Below are 16,757 nucleotides of genomic sequence, written 5' to 3' on the forward strand. Positions count from 1 at the left end.
TTTAGAATTTTGAAAAAAACTATTTTCGGCCTCAGAATTCAGTGTTTAGCCAGTTTGTAGCAATAATTGCAACCATCAAATAAATTCCATCGTAAACAACATTAGAGTCCATAAAGTGGCGGACACCGTCCGTAAAGCACTTTTGGACAATATTTTCTCACTTCATACAAGTCATTGTAGCCGTTAATAAAACTTACAGAACTCTTAAATTCAAACTTTATCGATTTGAAGGTGTAAAAGTGAAGAATGACAAATGTGCCATTCTGTCCATCCATAATGCAACTGTTGGAAAATAAAAACGATAGTTTTCAGAAGAGGCAAATAAATTGTTTTAGCGGCTTTAAATTAAATTAAACTAATGTGAGCAAGCGGGTTCGCAGATTGTTCGTTGAAACTTTGGCCATTTATTCTAATGATGTTCGTGTGTGCCATCAAATGCATTCGGATGCAAACGAGCGCACGAATCAACAGTGTAATCAGGAGGTGAAAATTTTTTCTTAATGGAGAAAAAATGGCGTCTAAGCGAGCTTTTGTAATATTAAAATGCCTTGACTGCAATTTGTACTTCGCATTCCTTGGACTCGGAGAGAAAAGTGGTTATAAATCAAATGGTGACCTTTCCATTTGGATCTATTTCCAATTTCCTCCAAATTGAGTGACAACCTGAAATAAAGTATTTGATCCTTCGGAGGTAAGTAAAATTGAGTAATTTCGAAGTGTAACCTTCTGCGGACGTACAAAGTATTTCATTAGCGGTAACTGGCTTGTGTCAATTCGAAGCTCTCAACTCGATGAAATAACATTTGTATTTAGTTTGTACTCGGCGTTGAAGACCTCGTATCCAAACACCAAAAGAATAATAAATAGGAAACCTCAAGTCCGACGTCATCTTTTCCATTTTTTACGCCTTTCCGCACGGGAAAACCGGAAAGAAAATGAGAATGTTTCTCTTCGGGATGGGATTAGATTGGGATCCGGCGTTAATCCGAATTGATTACATCGATTATTAAAAAAGTACAGTCACGGACAAAGCAAATGGAACTGCGTTCAACTCCGGAGTGTCCCGGTTCCATTTCCAATGCCCGCATCGCGTCACAACATCAAACTAACCGTCAAATCTTAATCCAAATCATTGAAATCACTGCAACCTCACACACTGTTTGTGTTAGGCAACCCGCGACAGAATAGGCGTTTCAGCGGCTTGCCTATCTCGACCTAGGCTGAGGTCCAACTGAAATTCAGCGTCCTAACGGGCTGAAACGCATGCGCTCTTCAATTTACAGACGACTGCGAGAGCGTTTGATGAAGAGGGTCTTAGGACGTGAAATATTGATTCGGTTATTGTTTGGGCCGGTTGTGCTAATATGCAAGAATTTGACACGGTTTTGCATTTCACAAGAATAAACAATCTCTTCTAATTCTATCAAAACGAAGCTCTTCAATTCGTACCTCTTCATATTCGTCTTCGCGTAATTTTTTCGTTCTGAAGATTACATAGCTCATGCTAAAAGCAGTCATTAATTATATCACGGTGCAGCTATTGCTACTAAAATTAAAAAGCCGAGATACAAACAGGCGAAATGAAAAAATAATGAGATGAAATCTTCGCGAATATATTAAACCGGCGAGTCATTGTTTTTCAAAATTTAATGAAACAAGTTCCTGGGAATACTCATCCGTTGCCACACGTGCATCTACCCTGAATAAACAATCTCCTTGTATAAAAAAAACCGAGGCGACGACGTCAGTTTCGCCTTCTTAATCCCGTCATCCGAGACCATCTTTCATCATTTTGTTACGCGGAAGACGTCTTAAACTATTTACTTTAACTTCAGTCAATAAAGAAACGAAACTATCATATTTCACCACGGTTATCATGAAAGATTTTTGATTTCTCCTTAATCAGTGGGACGTGACCTAACTTCCTTTGTATCTATCATCATACGGTTTTGACCTATTTGAGGACAGAAATCAATAATAATCATTTAAGGGTAGCTTAAAATATTTAGGTGAGGGTTCTGCAAAGACCGCCGGGAAAATAAGCTCTGGAGTAATCGATGTCGTGTTGAGAAGGGTGTGTGGGTGTATGTGTAAAAGCAGTAGCTAGGAATTGCACGTTTGGTTTTATGTGTTTTTGCACGGTGGCGAGGGGGCAGGAAGGTTTCAGGCTCAAATCGGAAATAGAGATGCAATTAAAAGTTCAAAAATACTTTTATATTGAACCAAAAATGATCGGTTTTCCCAAAAGAACTAAATTTGAACACAATTTTGGGTGGCCACTTAGTCACACGCTGGCTGCGATCGTAAATACAGAGTGATCGATAAAAGTGCGTCTTTGCAATTTTAGATGTTGGTAGCCCGTTTTATATACAGTGTGATTCACGTAACTTTTTCACCCAGCCGAACTTTAAATGCAACCCATAACACGTTAATCATCTGAAACTTCTTTCAAAAACATTAAGAAGTGTCAATTTTAGAGTTTGCCAGACTTGTAAAGTTATGTGAATCACCCTGTATATTTAGGCGCTCTCGTGAATAAATTTTCGAACATTTTGATGAGGTTTTTGTCTAGATCTGCTTGTACGTCCGACTAACAGGTGGCACAAGTAGAGCGTAGCTTTAATGACTCGACGAAAATTGGTTTTTCATGTGACACGGCAACCTTATCGCCATTCTAAAATCGCTTTGGTAATTTAAATTCAGTTAATTAATTTAAGTGACGTTTTTTATGCCTTTTTGGAGTTTTTTCGTTGTTTTTTTTTTAGCGGAATAAGGGGAAAGAGTAGGCAACTAACATTGCAAATGGCGCTTCTTTTGTTTTTTCTTTAGATTGTCTTTGTCGAAGGGTTTTGGGGGCGAATGTTGATTGATGAAATTCACTGAAAACTTTAATTTACTCTTTAGTTTCTCTATTTTTGACTTATTTACTGTCTATTGCAAATCTCAAATTTTTGGAGCGACAGGAATGGATTTTAAAAATTTTCATAAGTAATATAACGAGTGGGCTCGAAATTGTCGGAAATTTTTCCGACAGACGAGTAGTTTTTTCGACGATCAATTGCACGAGTGAGCGAAGCGAACGAGTGCCAATTGTCCGGAGAAACAAACTACGAGTACTGGAGGAAAAATTTCCCACAATTTCGAGCTCCCGAGTTATATTCGTCATGAGAATTCAACGAACTGACAAGCAACTGACAGCTCGCGTGGTATTTTCGCGTGGAATTGTCACTAGTGAAAATTTCCAAGAAAAGTTTGCTGTGATTGGTTTATTTGAAAAAATAAATGTCTCTTATTGGTCGAATCTATGGTGAGTTGAATTCTCATTTTCAAGACGAGCCAAAAATTTCTAATATTTTCCATTCGGACGTGTAATTTTGACAATTTTGAGGCTATGGCAATAAAATTTCGAGGGATTACTATTTTTGAACTGTTTATTCTCTGTTCCAAATTTCAAATCTTTGGAGCGACAAAAACAAATTTTAAAAATTTTCATTTTCTAGACTAGCCAAAAATTTCTAATATTTTCTATTCGGACGTGTAATTGTGACAGTTTTAATGCTAAGGCAATAAAATTTGGAGAAATTATTATTTTTGACTTGTTTATTCTCTGTCCCAAATTTCAATTTTTTTGAGCAACAGGGACGGATTTTAGAAAATTTCATTTTGAAGACGAGCCAAAAATTTCCAATATTTTCTATTCAAACGTGTAATTTTGTTAGTTTTGATGCTAAAGCAATGAAATTTGGAGAAATTTCCAGTTTTGACTTGTTTATTGTCTACTCCAAATCTCAGTTATTTTGAGCAACAGGGACGGATTTTAGAAATTTTCATTTTGAAGACGAGCCAAAAATTTCCAACATTTGCTATTCAGACGTGTAGTTTTGATAATTTTGATGCTAAAGCAATAAAATTTATAGAAATTTCCATTTTTGACTCGTTTATTGCCTACTCCAAATTTCAATTTTTTTGAGCAACAGGGACGGATTTTAGAAATTTTTATTTTGAAGACGAGCCAAAAATTTCAAACATTTTCTATTCAGACGTGTAATTTTGTTAGTTTTGATGCTAAAGCAATGAAATTTGGAGAAATTTCCATTTTTAACTTGTTTATTGTCTACTTCGAATCTCAGTTTTTTTGAGTAACAGAGACGGATTTTAGAAATTTTCATTTTGAAGACGAGACAAAAATTTACAATATTTTCTATTCAGACGTGTAATTTTGTTAGTTTTGATGCTAAAGCAATGAAATTTAGAGAAATTTCCATATTTGACTTGTTTATTGTCTACTCCAAATCTCAATTTTTTTGAACAACAGGGACGGATTTTAGAAATTTTCATTTTGAAGACGAAATTTCCAATATTTTCTATTCAGACGTGTAATTTTGACAGTTTTAATGCTAAGGCAATGAAATTGGGAGAAATTACTATTTTTGACTTGTTTATTCTCTGTCCCAAATTTCAATTTTTTTGAGCAACAGGGACGGATTTTAGAAAATTTCATTTTGAAGACGAGCCAAAAATTTCCAATATTTTCTATTCAAACGTGTAATTTTGTTAGTTTTGATGCTAAAGCAATGAAATTTGGAGAAATTTCCATCTTTGACTTGTTTATTGTCTACTCCAAATCTCAGTTATTTTGAGCAACAGGGACGGATTTTAGAAATTTTCATTTTGAAGACGAGCCAAAAATTTCCAACATTTGCTATTCAGACGTGTAGTTTTGATAATTTTGATGCTAAAGCAATAAAATTTATAGAAATTTCCATTTTTGACTCGTTTATTGCCTACTCCAAATTTCAATTTTTTTGAACAACAGGGACGGATTTTAGAAATTTTTATTTTGAAGACGAGCCAAAAATTTCAAACATTTTCTATTCAGACGTGTAATTTTGTTAGTTTTGATGCTAAAGCAATGAAATTTGGAGAAATTTCCATTTTTAACTTGTTTATTGTCTACTCCAAATCTCAGTTTTTTTGAGTAACAGAGACGGATTTTAGAAATTTTCATTTTGAAGACGAGCCAAAAATTTCCAATATTTTCTATTCAGACGTGTAATTTTGATAGTTTTGATGCTAAAGCAATGAAATTTGTAGAAATTTCCATTTTTGACTTGTTTATTCTCTGTCCCAAATCTCAATTTTTTTGAGCAACAGAGACGGATTCTAGAAATTTTTATTTGAAAGACGAGCCAAAAATTCCAATATTTCCCATTTCGCCTGTAAGATCAGCTCCGTTCTCATGGATAATTACCGTCGTACGCCTGAACAACCACGCAGGTGCCTTACCACTCTTCAAACCACCACAAAAAAAATCTCGCAACCTTCCCACTTTTAAATTCAACCATAAAAGTAGTTTGGGCATCAGTAGCGTGACTCGAAGCAGTTTAATCAACGAAATTATTAGGAGCGATATTTTTTAAGCTGATTAAAATGTATAAACGGGCTAGTTATACCCAGGGCTGTTTTAATTCGTTCACTTCTTTCCGAGAGTTTGTGTGCGTCTTCGTCGGCAAGTTTGTGAGATTTTAAATTATTTCCCACACTCACCAGAAACGCGAGGTAAATATTTGACGGGGAAGATTGTTTGCACGATTTATTAAGAGGTTTTGTGGCTTAGGTGTTATTGGAAAGCGAATTTTGGTAGAAATATTAGGCACGGTTTTGTAGGTTTTAGTAGAGACAATAATTTAACACACGTTAAATTCGTGGCATATTAACATCTCTTTTTTCACCGACTTCTTCACGCTTCGTGACTCAAAATAATATCAAAAACTGAACACAATCCACAACATTCGATCTCTGAAATGTTGTGGTTTGTTTTTTACCTCCAAGTCTTCATGATTGTATTTCCTTCCATTATCGTGCCAGAGAATGTTCGCTCATTTTATTGTCTTCATAGGCTCTCAAAAAATTGGTAATTGGCACTCATCGCATTCTGAACAGAATGTTTGTCACATGTTACAATCCGGTCGACGTTCTTTTCATGTAGTCCGGCCATTCACAGTTGCAGACAAACGCAACCAGATTCTCAATGAATTAGACGGAGCAAGGTCGGGTAGGAGCGGGGGCGTTTCCAAGTCGCGGTTCCTGAAGAAGGGTCCACACACTCCACCGTAACAGTAGTGCTCGCCGATGGCGATGTGTTGGAAGTAATCTGGAGCGCGCCTTTGGAAGTGTTAAAAAACGCGCAGATCGCGACCGGTGGGTGTTGTGAAGTGCTCCAAGTTCCAACCGATGAGGAGGGTGAATTATGATACGTCCAACAAACCGGGTAAGCGAAATTTTTGCGTGTACATTTAACTACCGTTACTAGTGCGTTTATGGCTTTGTCTCTTTATTGGGGTTGCTGGAAACTATTAAAGTCAACGCAATTAGCGCACTAAAGATTTGGGTCCTTGTTAGTGAGCGTAAAATGGCGCGAATTTATTAGCACAATCCGAAAATCCAATTGTTGAAAGTGGTAATTATAGTCCCGTTCCAACAATCAATCATTTCATCGCAAAGTGAAGGTTCCAACACGATCTTCATCTCACTAATTTTTAACTTTCGACAAACTATTATTTTAGGAAACCATGAAAAGTTCCCATTATTGGACGATTTAAACCTGTGAATTCCGATTTTATTGCTTTCGTTATTTACGCAGCAAGCCAATAAACCATTGAGATTTATTACCTTATCCTCCGACCATGCAACCATTTCCTGTCTCAGTCGTACAGTTTTTATTTGAAATTGATCATTATTATTATTGTTATTCTCTGAGAAGCAAGATTTTCAAGCCGCAAATCCGATCGTAAATTTCGGTTTCAGCACGTATAGTCTTTAAACCGATCATTAATAATTTCTCCGTTGCTGAAAACTCGAAAACCTCTTATTAGATGCTATTATTATAAATTATTCGATAGAGAATTGGGGCTAATAACAGCGTATTTGAAGCTCGTCTTGTAATTTGATGCGTTCACAATCGGGACTATCATAATGGGGTTGGTTTGATCGGTTTTTGATTTTTTGGAATTGCGGAGTTTCAAAAATGTAGGGCTTTTCGCACGCTCTACTTGTTTTATGATCGAAGCAACAGTTAATTATTCCGATAATAAAAATGTAGGATGTTGGAAATAAACGTATTAATCAAGTTTCTGCCTCTTCTTAAAAGTATCTGGAATCCAAAAATCGTGTTTGAACTTCTGGGTTGTCGCCAGAGGGCCAAATTTTTGAAGGTTCAAAACAATTCGTGATCGATATTTCGGAAACTGTTTCAGATATTGAGATGCGGTTTGCGCCATCGTTTTTCTCGCGATTTTTTACATAAGAAATAGTTCTTTGATTTTTCTACAGTCAAAATTTGCAGTTTTTCGCGAAAATTCATGACTAAAACTATGCCAAATTTCTGATATCGATATCTCGCTTATTTTTTAGAGTAAACTTAAGTTATTATACATCAGTGTACGCAGAATTTTCCCCAGATTTCAAATCTGGGATTTCAATTCAGATCCGACAACAAATAACTGAGTTATGGCCAATCAAAATTTTGGAAAGTTGATTTTCATTTTTTCTCATTTTTCGTAATTTTTAAAGTTAAATATCTCGGAAACTATTAGAGATATTGAGATGCGGTTTGCGCCATTCTTTTTCTCGGCTCATTTTACGTTAGAAAATGTTCTCAAAAGCCCAAAGTTTGATAGTCGATTTTTCGCGAAAAAAAATTGCGACTCAAACGATGAAAATTTTTCATTTTTTTTATTTTTGGCCATAACTCGAAAACTATTTGTCCGATAGATCTCAAACTTGGCCACTAGATAGATTTTGAGCTCCTGTTTCGACTGATGTATAATTCAACGCTATTAATCGTCGTTTTCATTTTGAAAACATTGATTGAAAATAACCCTAAAATGATGATTCCAAAACAGTTTTTGGCCAATCCTCGTTTATTTATTTAGCAAACTCAACAAATTTGGGTCTCATTTTACTCAGAATTTTATGCTGCATTCAAAAACATGATAATTTTTTAATATTTGTCAACAAATAACTGAGCTATGGCCGTTTGAATTTTTGGGTTGTCGCCAGAGACCCAAATTTTTGAAGGTTCCAAACAATCCGTATCTCGGAAACTATTACAGATATTAAGATGCGGTTTGCGCCATTGTTTTTCTCGCGATTTTTTACATAAAAAATAGTTCTTAGATTTCCAAAAGTCGGAAGTTGCAGTTTTTCGCCATTTCGCCTATAAGCTGACTGCACAATACACTCCCCGAAAAGCTCATAGCGAAAGCTCGCTCACATGCAGTTATCCTGTACCGTTCGTATCGCTGGAGCTTGGTAAAGTGTATAAGCAAATTTTCAAATTTTCGTCGTTGAAACGAAGGACGATTTTAAACGTGGCCACAGACAATTTCCGAACAGAAAAAAACAGGACGTCATTTCCATTAATTCCGCGCTAATTACATCTTCGCAAGTGGTACTTTTCACCTCAGTTCAAAGCTCCACCACCATAATTACGAGTTTAGAACAGTTGGAAGCGTTTTTCGCAAAGTCTAGTAATAATCAGTCTTTTCCTTAATCGAACATTGTGAATAAATTAATTAAATATTCCATCAAAGGCCGCTCTTGGAGCGTGAAAGATTCCATTCTTTATCTTGTTCTCGTCCGTCGTATCAAAATTCCAGAGAGAATGATATTAAATAAACATCCGGCAGGTAGCTGAAACACGCTTCGTTTTAATTGATAGCAAATCATTTTAACTGTTCTTAACCGCACGTTAATGTTATGTAGTTGAGTGTTTTCTAAATCGTGTAAATGGATTAGTTTGTAGCTTGTGGCAAGACGTTTTTCCCTATACATCGTAATAATCACTCGTGTTTAATAACAGTATTATATTTAATGAAGGTTGTCCATTTCCTGTTATCAGAGTGGATTAAACCTACCACAGGATATTTAAGATGGATAGAAATGTCAACAACACGTTGGTATAATCACAAAAACATGCAGCTCTTGGAGATTAGTTTGTCCGGTTACGTCTCTAATAAGCTTGAAAAAAGAAACAAAGACCTGATTATTTTTTCAGGTACTAATTATCCTTCACTGATGATAAAACACTAGTTTATTACTATACAAATTTAGAACACACAGGTGTGCTCTCAATTATTTCACTTTCGCGAGCAATATAAAATTACAAACTCGTTCATTTTAGTCGTACAAGATCTTCAAACAAAAATCAAGTTTAACACATGTCGTGGAGTTAATTGCGTTCATTATTTCTCCTGCTATCTGGAAACTCAAACGTACGTGTAAATAAGTAATACAGGTGGTCGAAAAATAGCGAACCGACTGATACGATCATGAAGGCATAACGTCACGTGAATCGGAATTGTGGTTCAAAATTTTTATTCAAAGCTCCATGTAATATTATAAGTGAGAGAAATGCTACATAACAAGCGAGTGATACAAATCTCACGAACATTTCGCTCATATATGACATACAACGTTTTACCTACGATCGCTTTAAGTGCTTTAATGAGACTCTTTACAGCACCGAAGTAGCAAATCGAAGTTTCCGAACAGAATTTCGCCACTCATAATCAATTAGGTAAAATTAATCCACATCCCTTTTCTACAAGATCAAAATAATGTTATCTCCCCAGCACAATAGAAAGTAGGTTCACTTTTCGCACGTTTGTTCTTAATGAAGATTTCCATTGTAAATTATGGATATTACAGAGCAGTGTTAGTTGTATGTTAATAACAGTGAGAAAACGCAATTTCTGGAGCAACCGGAAGAAATTTGTTGTCAGAGGGTTTACTTCAACATCCAAAAAATCCTATTTTTATTGAACAAATTTTCTTAATTGGTTGAGAATAAACAATCATTACTGACCTCCGCGAGTGATTTCTTTTGTTCCGCTGATTTAATAGCGGTGTTCAATAACCGTGTTAGAGGTAAAAGAAGCGGTCGGTTGTCCAAATTACCATAAGAGGATAATAAATGGAGCAGGTTTTGGTGGAGCAAGGGACAAGTGACCGGGCGGATGTTCACTTCCGTTCACAGAATATCACATTGCGAATAAGACGTGGCGTCTCAGGCGGTGGCCGGCACAGCGGTTCTTATCTTTGAAGAAGAAAATTAGAATTAAAGATAGAAATTCCCGTAAGATTTTGACGATCTTAAAAAAAAAATAAAAATCGAAAGAGAGAGTATTCAATAAAAATAAATTCAAAGAAGCCAAAGGAACAGAAAATCTGTTTGTTTGGAAATTGGATTCTCAGTGATTGTATGTAGGCAACACAGAATACGCACTGCGTTATATGAAGTCGCAGAGACTCGGGTTCAGTTTAGTGAACCCTGTGACTATTGTACACTTTTGGCTTAGATTAGACAAATCAGCTGTCAAATTGTCGATAAAACATTGTGAGATACACGTTTCAAAAGGATCTTAAATTAAACTTGAATCTTAAATAACTAATTATTGTAAACACTTTAAATATTTTTTTCGAAAACTTTAAAGGTGTTTTAAGTTAACGTAATATTCTCGAGATGCTAATTGAGTTATAACGTATTACACACGTACTAACTAAATGTTTTCTACCGTTTTATTGAGTCAACAGAAAGAGAACAATGCTAATTATAGTATTAACTAGCGATCTTACTGTTAAGGAGACTTGAGAAATTTGCGGTTTTCACCATCGTTTGCTTCCCCCATTTACGATAAGAATCCTGTAGATTTCTAATTGGGTCCATATCTAGCTTATTTAGCCATAAGTATTTGTGCTCATTTTACGGAGAATTTCGCGCAGAATCCAAAACTGGGCGAAATATTCACGTGTGTCAACAAATAGCCGAATTAGAAGCGTTTAAAGTTGCGGACCGTGAATTTTTAGTTCCAAAAAGATCGATATCTCTAAAACTAAGACAGAACGAAAAATTGGGTTTTTACCATCATAAAAATCCGGTCTTAACTTGAATTCAACAATTTAGAAACATTTTTTTAAGAGCTACCTTATTGTTTTAGAGATATTTTTTGTCGATTTTTGAACCTAAAAATCTCTGAAACTATAACAGTTATTAAGATGCGGTTTTCACCGTCGTTTTCCTGGATTTTCAGTTGATCAGGATCAAAGTTACGTATCTTGAATTTGAAATTTAACAGTGGTCGAAAAAAACAAGTTTTTAAATCTAATTAGGTCGATATCTCGCTTATTTAAAACGCAATCTTCAACTATTGAACTCATTTTACGCAGAATTTCACGAGTCCAAAACTGGCCGAAATGTTCACGTGAAATATAAGCGTTTAAAGTTACGGATAGTGAATTTTTAGTTCCAAAATGTTTAAAGCTCAACATCTCCGAAAATAAGACAGAAAGAAAAAGGGTTTTTTACCATCGCTTTGCTCGGGTTTTTACATAAGAATCTGATCTTGACTAGAATTAAAAAATTTAGAACGTTTTTTTAAAGACCATTTAAAACTTTATTGTTTTAGAAACTTTGTTGTCAATTTTTGAACCTAAATATCTCCGAAACCATGACAGATATTAAAATGCGGTTTTTGCCTTCGTTTTCCTAGATCTTTAGCCGGTCAAAATCATAAATTACATACCTAAAATTAAAAGTTTAAAATAAGTTAAAAAAATCAAGTTTCCAAATCTAATTCGGTCGATATCTTCCTTTTTCAAAGAGAAATCGAAAACTAATGGTGCTTATTTTACGCAGAATTCCAAGCAAAATCCAAAACTGAGCGACAGATTTTCACGTACGTCAATAAATAACCAAATTAGAAGCGTTTAAAATTAAGGATAGTGAATTGTTAGTTAAAGCTCGATATTTCTGAAACTGAGACAGAACAAAAAAAATGGGGTTTTTACCATCGTTTTTCTCGGGCTTTTTTTACATGAGAATCCGCTCTTGACTCGAGTTCAAATTTTTTTTTTAAGGTATGGTTTTATTAGAGTAATTTATTTGTCGATTTTTAAACCTAAATATGTCATATATTAAAATGCGCTTTTTGCCTTCGTTTTTCTGGCAATGTAGCCGATCAGAATCATACAGGGTGATTTTTTAAAAACGGCAGGCTTTGTAGAATTTTTATTTATGAACCGATTTCAAAAATTTAAAAAACAAATTAAATGGTTTTTTAATTTCCTAGAAACTGATAATTTTAAAATTTTTCTAAATGTCTTAGTATCTTTTGGGCGATACTCAACTTTCTTATTTTAATTTGACACCCATTTTTTTTTTCATAATTTAGAAGATATTAATTTTCTTGATTCAGAAATGTGTAATATGTTCTACTTTTAAACAAAAAATATCAAAAATGAAAAAATTTACGCAATAAAGGTTAATAAAATTTAGGTGCGTAGTGTCAAAAAACACAATATTGTTATTGTAATGTCAAAAAGCAGCAAATAACAGAAAGAACAAGTTTTCTTTCAACAAGATGGGGCTACACCTTACAATGCACAATGCATTTCTCGTAGGTGTCAATTGTGCAATAAAAAAAACGGGATGGCGTTTCAACAGTATTTTAATTTAATTAGGAAGTTGTTTTTTCTGATTTGTAATTATTATTGTCTTTTATTAATAATAATTTAAAAAAAAAATGCCGATCCTTTCTATTATTTGCTGCTTTTTGACATTACAATAACGGCATTCTTTTATTTGACACCATGCACCTAGATTTTATTAACTTTTATTGCCTAAATTTTTTCAATTTTGATAATATTTTTAAAAATATTTTCTGTAAAAGTAGAACTTATTACACATTTCTGAATCAAGAAAATTAATATCTTCCAAATTATGAAAAAAAAAATATGGGTTGAGTATCGCCTAAAAAATACTAAGACATTTAAAATTTTTTTAAAATCATCAGTTTATAGTAAATTAAAAACCATTTAATTTGTTTTTTAAATTTTTGAAATCGGTTCATAAATAAAAATTCTACAACGCCTGCCGTTTTAAAAAAATCACCCTGTATATTACCTACCCAAAATTAAAAGTTTAAAATAAGCTAAAAAATCAAGTTTCTAAATCTAATTCGGTCGCTATCTCGCTTATTTCAGGAGCAATCTAAAACTACTGGTGCTCATTTTATGCAGAATTTCATGAAAAATCCAAAGCTAGGCGATATATTCACGTACGCCGATAAACAACCGAATTTGAAGCGTTTTAAGTTGTGAATAGTGATTTTTAATTCCAAAGGCTCAATATTTCTGAAACCAAGACAGAGCGAAAGATGTCTAGCAAAATTCAGTCAAGATAGTCCAGTTTATTGCAAAACATAGTCGGAATAGTTTTTAGCAGCGCAGAATTTGTTGCAAAAGACAGTCGGAGAAATTAATGCGAACGTGAGATTTGTTGCAAAAGACAGTCAAAAGAGTTGTTGTGAAGACCTATTTGCTGGAAAAGACAGTGAAGACAGTTCTTAGCTGCCCAGAATTTATTGCTAAAGATAGTCAGAAGCGATGATGGGAACGTGAATTTATTCCAAAAGACAGTCGAAATAGTACTTAAAGCACCGAATTTGTTGTTAAAGACAGTACTAATTAAAAAAAATATGTGGGCGAGGTTACTACTTTGTTAAAATATTTTTTAACAATTTTGAAACAAAAATTAAATAACAAAAGATTGAATTACCTTCTTTTTACTCATGACAAAGCAACAACGAGTAATTAATTATTAAAACAAGAATTTGAAATTTTATTGATCATCCTTTTAGTGTGTCAACTGGCAACATAAACCTCATATTTCAGTTTCAGATCTTGTCGTCGACACATGCATCATTAATCACTGAGCTAAGATGCAAACGAAGAACATAAACATTGAGAGGGCCCCCAATAACAGTACAGATGGAGGCGGTACACGCATCAATATTCCTGAGGTAAATAACATAATAAAAACGTTTATACATAATCGCAGGTTTATTAGTTATGACCAATACAATCGTTATGGACAGTTTAATATTCAAGGTAATAATTTCTACTAACCCGTTGAGTAGGCAGGATTTCGTTATTACAACTTGCTGGGAAAAGTGGAATAAAAAATCGTCTGCAGCTTTTCCAAAGCGAATTTTATGCCAGTTATCAAGAAAAAAACTCGATAAACGGTTACTTTGTGATTAATTTGTGTAAACTTCATCCGACAGCCAACATTTAGCATAAATTTTAATATTAATATTATTGCTTCAGGAAATTACTTTTTCATGATTTTAAATGGCAGTTTATACTTGTTAAAGTTGTCAACAGAACTGTCCTAGAATCTTTAGTGACAGACTTTAATGTCGAGGACCACTCACACCCACAGATGTGAAGCTGACATTGATTCGCAATTTCTTGTAAGACCGCCAATTATGACAATGATATGATAATGACTAATGTGCAATGCATGTAAAGATAACCAGTGGAAAGTCGCCTCTTCCAATCCTCCGCGTTATTTACGAAATTACAGCCAAACTGTTTCAGAAATCCGTCTTGATGATACAGCGTGGTTTAAACAATATCGCCGAAGGCTTCCAGACAAATGGTGATGTAGACAGCGCTCCGCCGCTACCTCCAAGAACGGCAATTATATTCAGCCCTTTACCTGCCGTGTCTAAACCACAAGGTATGTTCAAAAAAAAAATGAAAAATTAGAATTTTTCTTACGTGACTACCCGCATTATCTCCGGTATTTTTTAATTGCATATTAGAACCCAAATTCTTTTAATTCAGCCAACAATCCAAGCGGGTATTTTCACTTTCCCTTCTAACGCATCGTTGAAGTCTCCACCAACAATGCGCAGTTCTGTTCGTTGAGCGCTCAGATCACTTTGATAAAGAGTCTTAATTAATTTAATTGAAGGTAATTAGTTCGAAAACTTGAATTTTGTGATAAGACGATGGTGTCATCATTTTTCTTGTGGGATTTAAATCCCCCAGCGACCTGCCACAACATCTCCTCTCCATCTGGTAATAAAGGATAAACAAACAAGAAAACACTTTCTTTGTACGTTGTTCGTTAATCCCGATCAGTTCCGATACTATCCGATTATCTAATTCTTCAGTCATAAGTTTACAACCTGTTGCGACGACGCCAGGTGCATAAGACGTTTTCATCCGTTGGTGTTCTTTGTTTGTACCACACGTGACCGGTAAAATTTGGCGTTTTTCCGATAGTGTAGTGACCAGTTTTTCACTTGGTGTACTGGGAGTTGACTTGGAAAAGCTGGAGCATAAGTGTGCGGGCATCGGTGAGTTTATATTATACCTAGTGTTTGTTTTATGGTTGTTGAGCTACCGAGGTATTTTATGGACGATTATCTTATTATCCTTATTAGTCTTGTAGAAATTTATAGCGAAAGATGCAGATTAAGAGTGGTGAAGAATTTCGCAGTTGAGGGACTTTCGTGGAATGTTTTGATGGAAGTATGAGAGAATGCTGTCATTATTTTTTTTCTTTCGTCGACGATTATTCAAGTGTTAGTGACACTTCTTTGGAATGTTTCTCATTGGAGTGGGCTCTTGTACTCTGCACAGAATAAAAGAAGACAATGTGGTGGATCACACAGGTGTGTTGACAGAATAGTGGGAACCGAACGAATCATTTTACTTTTAAATGAGACCGAAATATCGTTCGGAGAATTTTCTTATATTTCATAAAGGAGATAACATCGGACTTTCACATTCGTAAAAATATGCGTGGAGAGACAACAGCATCTTTATCTACAGTTGTCCCAAAATTAAGAACACTTTCACTGATTTTTTCGAGTCGAGAATAGCTCCAGTTGTTAACCAACTTCCATTTAAAATCTCGCTCGGTATCTTGCCGGAAAAATCCTCTCTCGGTAATACAGGAATGTAGAATCGTTACATTTCAAGTTTTTCGTATTTTTATAGTCTTCCAGTCGTCTCTCCATCACATTCTTTTTCCCTCGTCCGAGCTTCAGATAATCCGATGTTTTGACGCCACCAATATAACTAATAAGAGTGAAAGGCAAAAACGAATAATTGAGTTGTCCGATCGAGTTAATTGGCAAAAAGAACAGTTTTATTAAGATAACATTCTGTGCTACTGTGATATGAAATTTTTCGTCTCTGTGAATTCCGGTACGGAAAACTGGAACAAAATTCCGTTTGTCGGAGCTTTTAACTTTATTTATTTGTACTGTTAGTTTTTATTGTTTAAAGATTTATGTGTGAAGTGTTTAGAATTACAATAATAATGACAAATTAGTTTAAGTGATGCACATTTTTTTGTATTAATAAAGAATGTTCATTTGCTATTTTGGCTTAGTTTGCGTGTGGTAAAAAAAAAGTTCCCAAGAAAACGACCGTCACGACACGGAACTACGCTTGGTGTTTCTCACTAACGCTAAGAATGCTTTGTTAGGGAAAATTGCGTCTTGGTTACTGGAGGTTTGGTGTTGTTATTTTCGTACGAAGTTGGAAAATTCAAAAACAGTTAGATTACTCTCAAAACTTGCAGATGTTAGAAATTTTTCAAAACTTGCAGATGTTAGAAATTTTTCTTACTGTAACTGTAATTATAGTAATAACGTTACTTGAGTTGAACAATTAAGTTTAAGTCTGCCTATAAATGCAATAATTACACCATCAATAATACTCTAACAGCTTTTGCATCTACTTCTCTTTAGTGTTTTACAACAGAAGCAAGTCTTTGTGAAAGTGAATGGATAAGTAACGGTAACTTTATAGTGTTCTGAGGAATAAGAAAAGAAAAATTAAAGAAAATCCATGTGGTCCAAAAATTAGAGAGAATCTCAATAGACTGATGAAAA

At 34.6% G+C, this 16,757-nt stretch overlaps 2 protein-coding genes across 2 annotated transcripts in view; one reads left to right on the forward strand and one right to left on the reverse strand.

Annotated features, from left to right (window-relative positions):
• The window catches only part of LOC148166434 (neuroglobin-like), a 61,792-nt gene extending 60,564 nt beyond the window's left edge, over window positions 1-1,228 (reverse strand). Inside the window, exon 1 of the mRNA XM_088049085.1 lies at window positions 1,111-1,228. The gene's annotated coding sequence lies outside the window, so the exon portion shown is untranslated. The remainder of the gene's footprint in view (window positions 1-1,110) is intronic.
• Window positions 1,229-5,900: 4,672 nt separating this feature from the next.
• The window catches only part of LOC148166441 (uncharacterized), a 31,198-nt gene continuing 20,341 nt past the window's right edge, over window positions 5,901-16,757 (forward strand). The window contains exons 1-3 of the mRNA XM_088048611.1: window positions 5,901-6,271; window positions 13,735-13,862; window positions 14,443-14,584. Coding sequence (XP_087904737.1) covers window positions 13,782-13,862; window positions 14,443-14,584 — 223 coding nt within the window. The 5' untranslated portion in view covers window positions 5,901-6,271; window positions 13,735-13,781. The remainder of the gene's footprint in view (window positions 6,272-13,734; window positions 13,863-14,442; window positions 14,585-16,757) is intronic.

The sequence above is a fragment of the Gnatocerus cornutus genome, unplaced genomic scaffold (assembly GCF_029298725.1).
Source record: "Gnatocerus cornutus isolate USDA-ARS CGAHR unplaced genomic scaffold, icGnaCorn1.1 ctg00000023.1, whole genome shotgun sequence".
NCBI lineage: Eukaryota > Metazoa > Arthropoda > Insecta > Coleoptera > Tenebrionidae > Gnatocerus > Gnatocerus cornutus.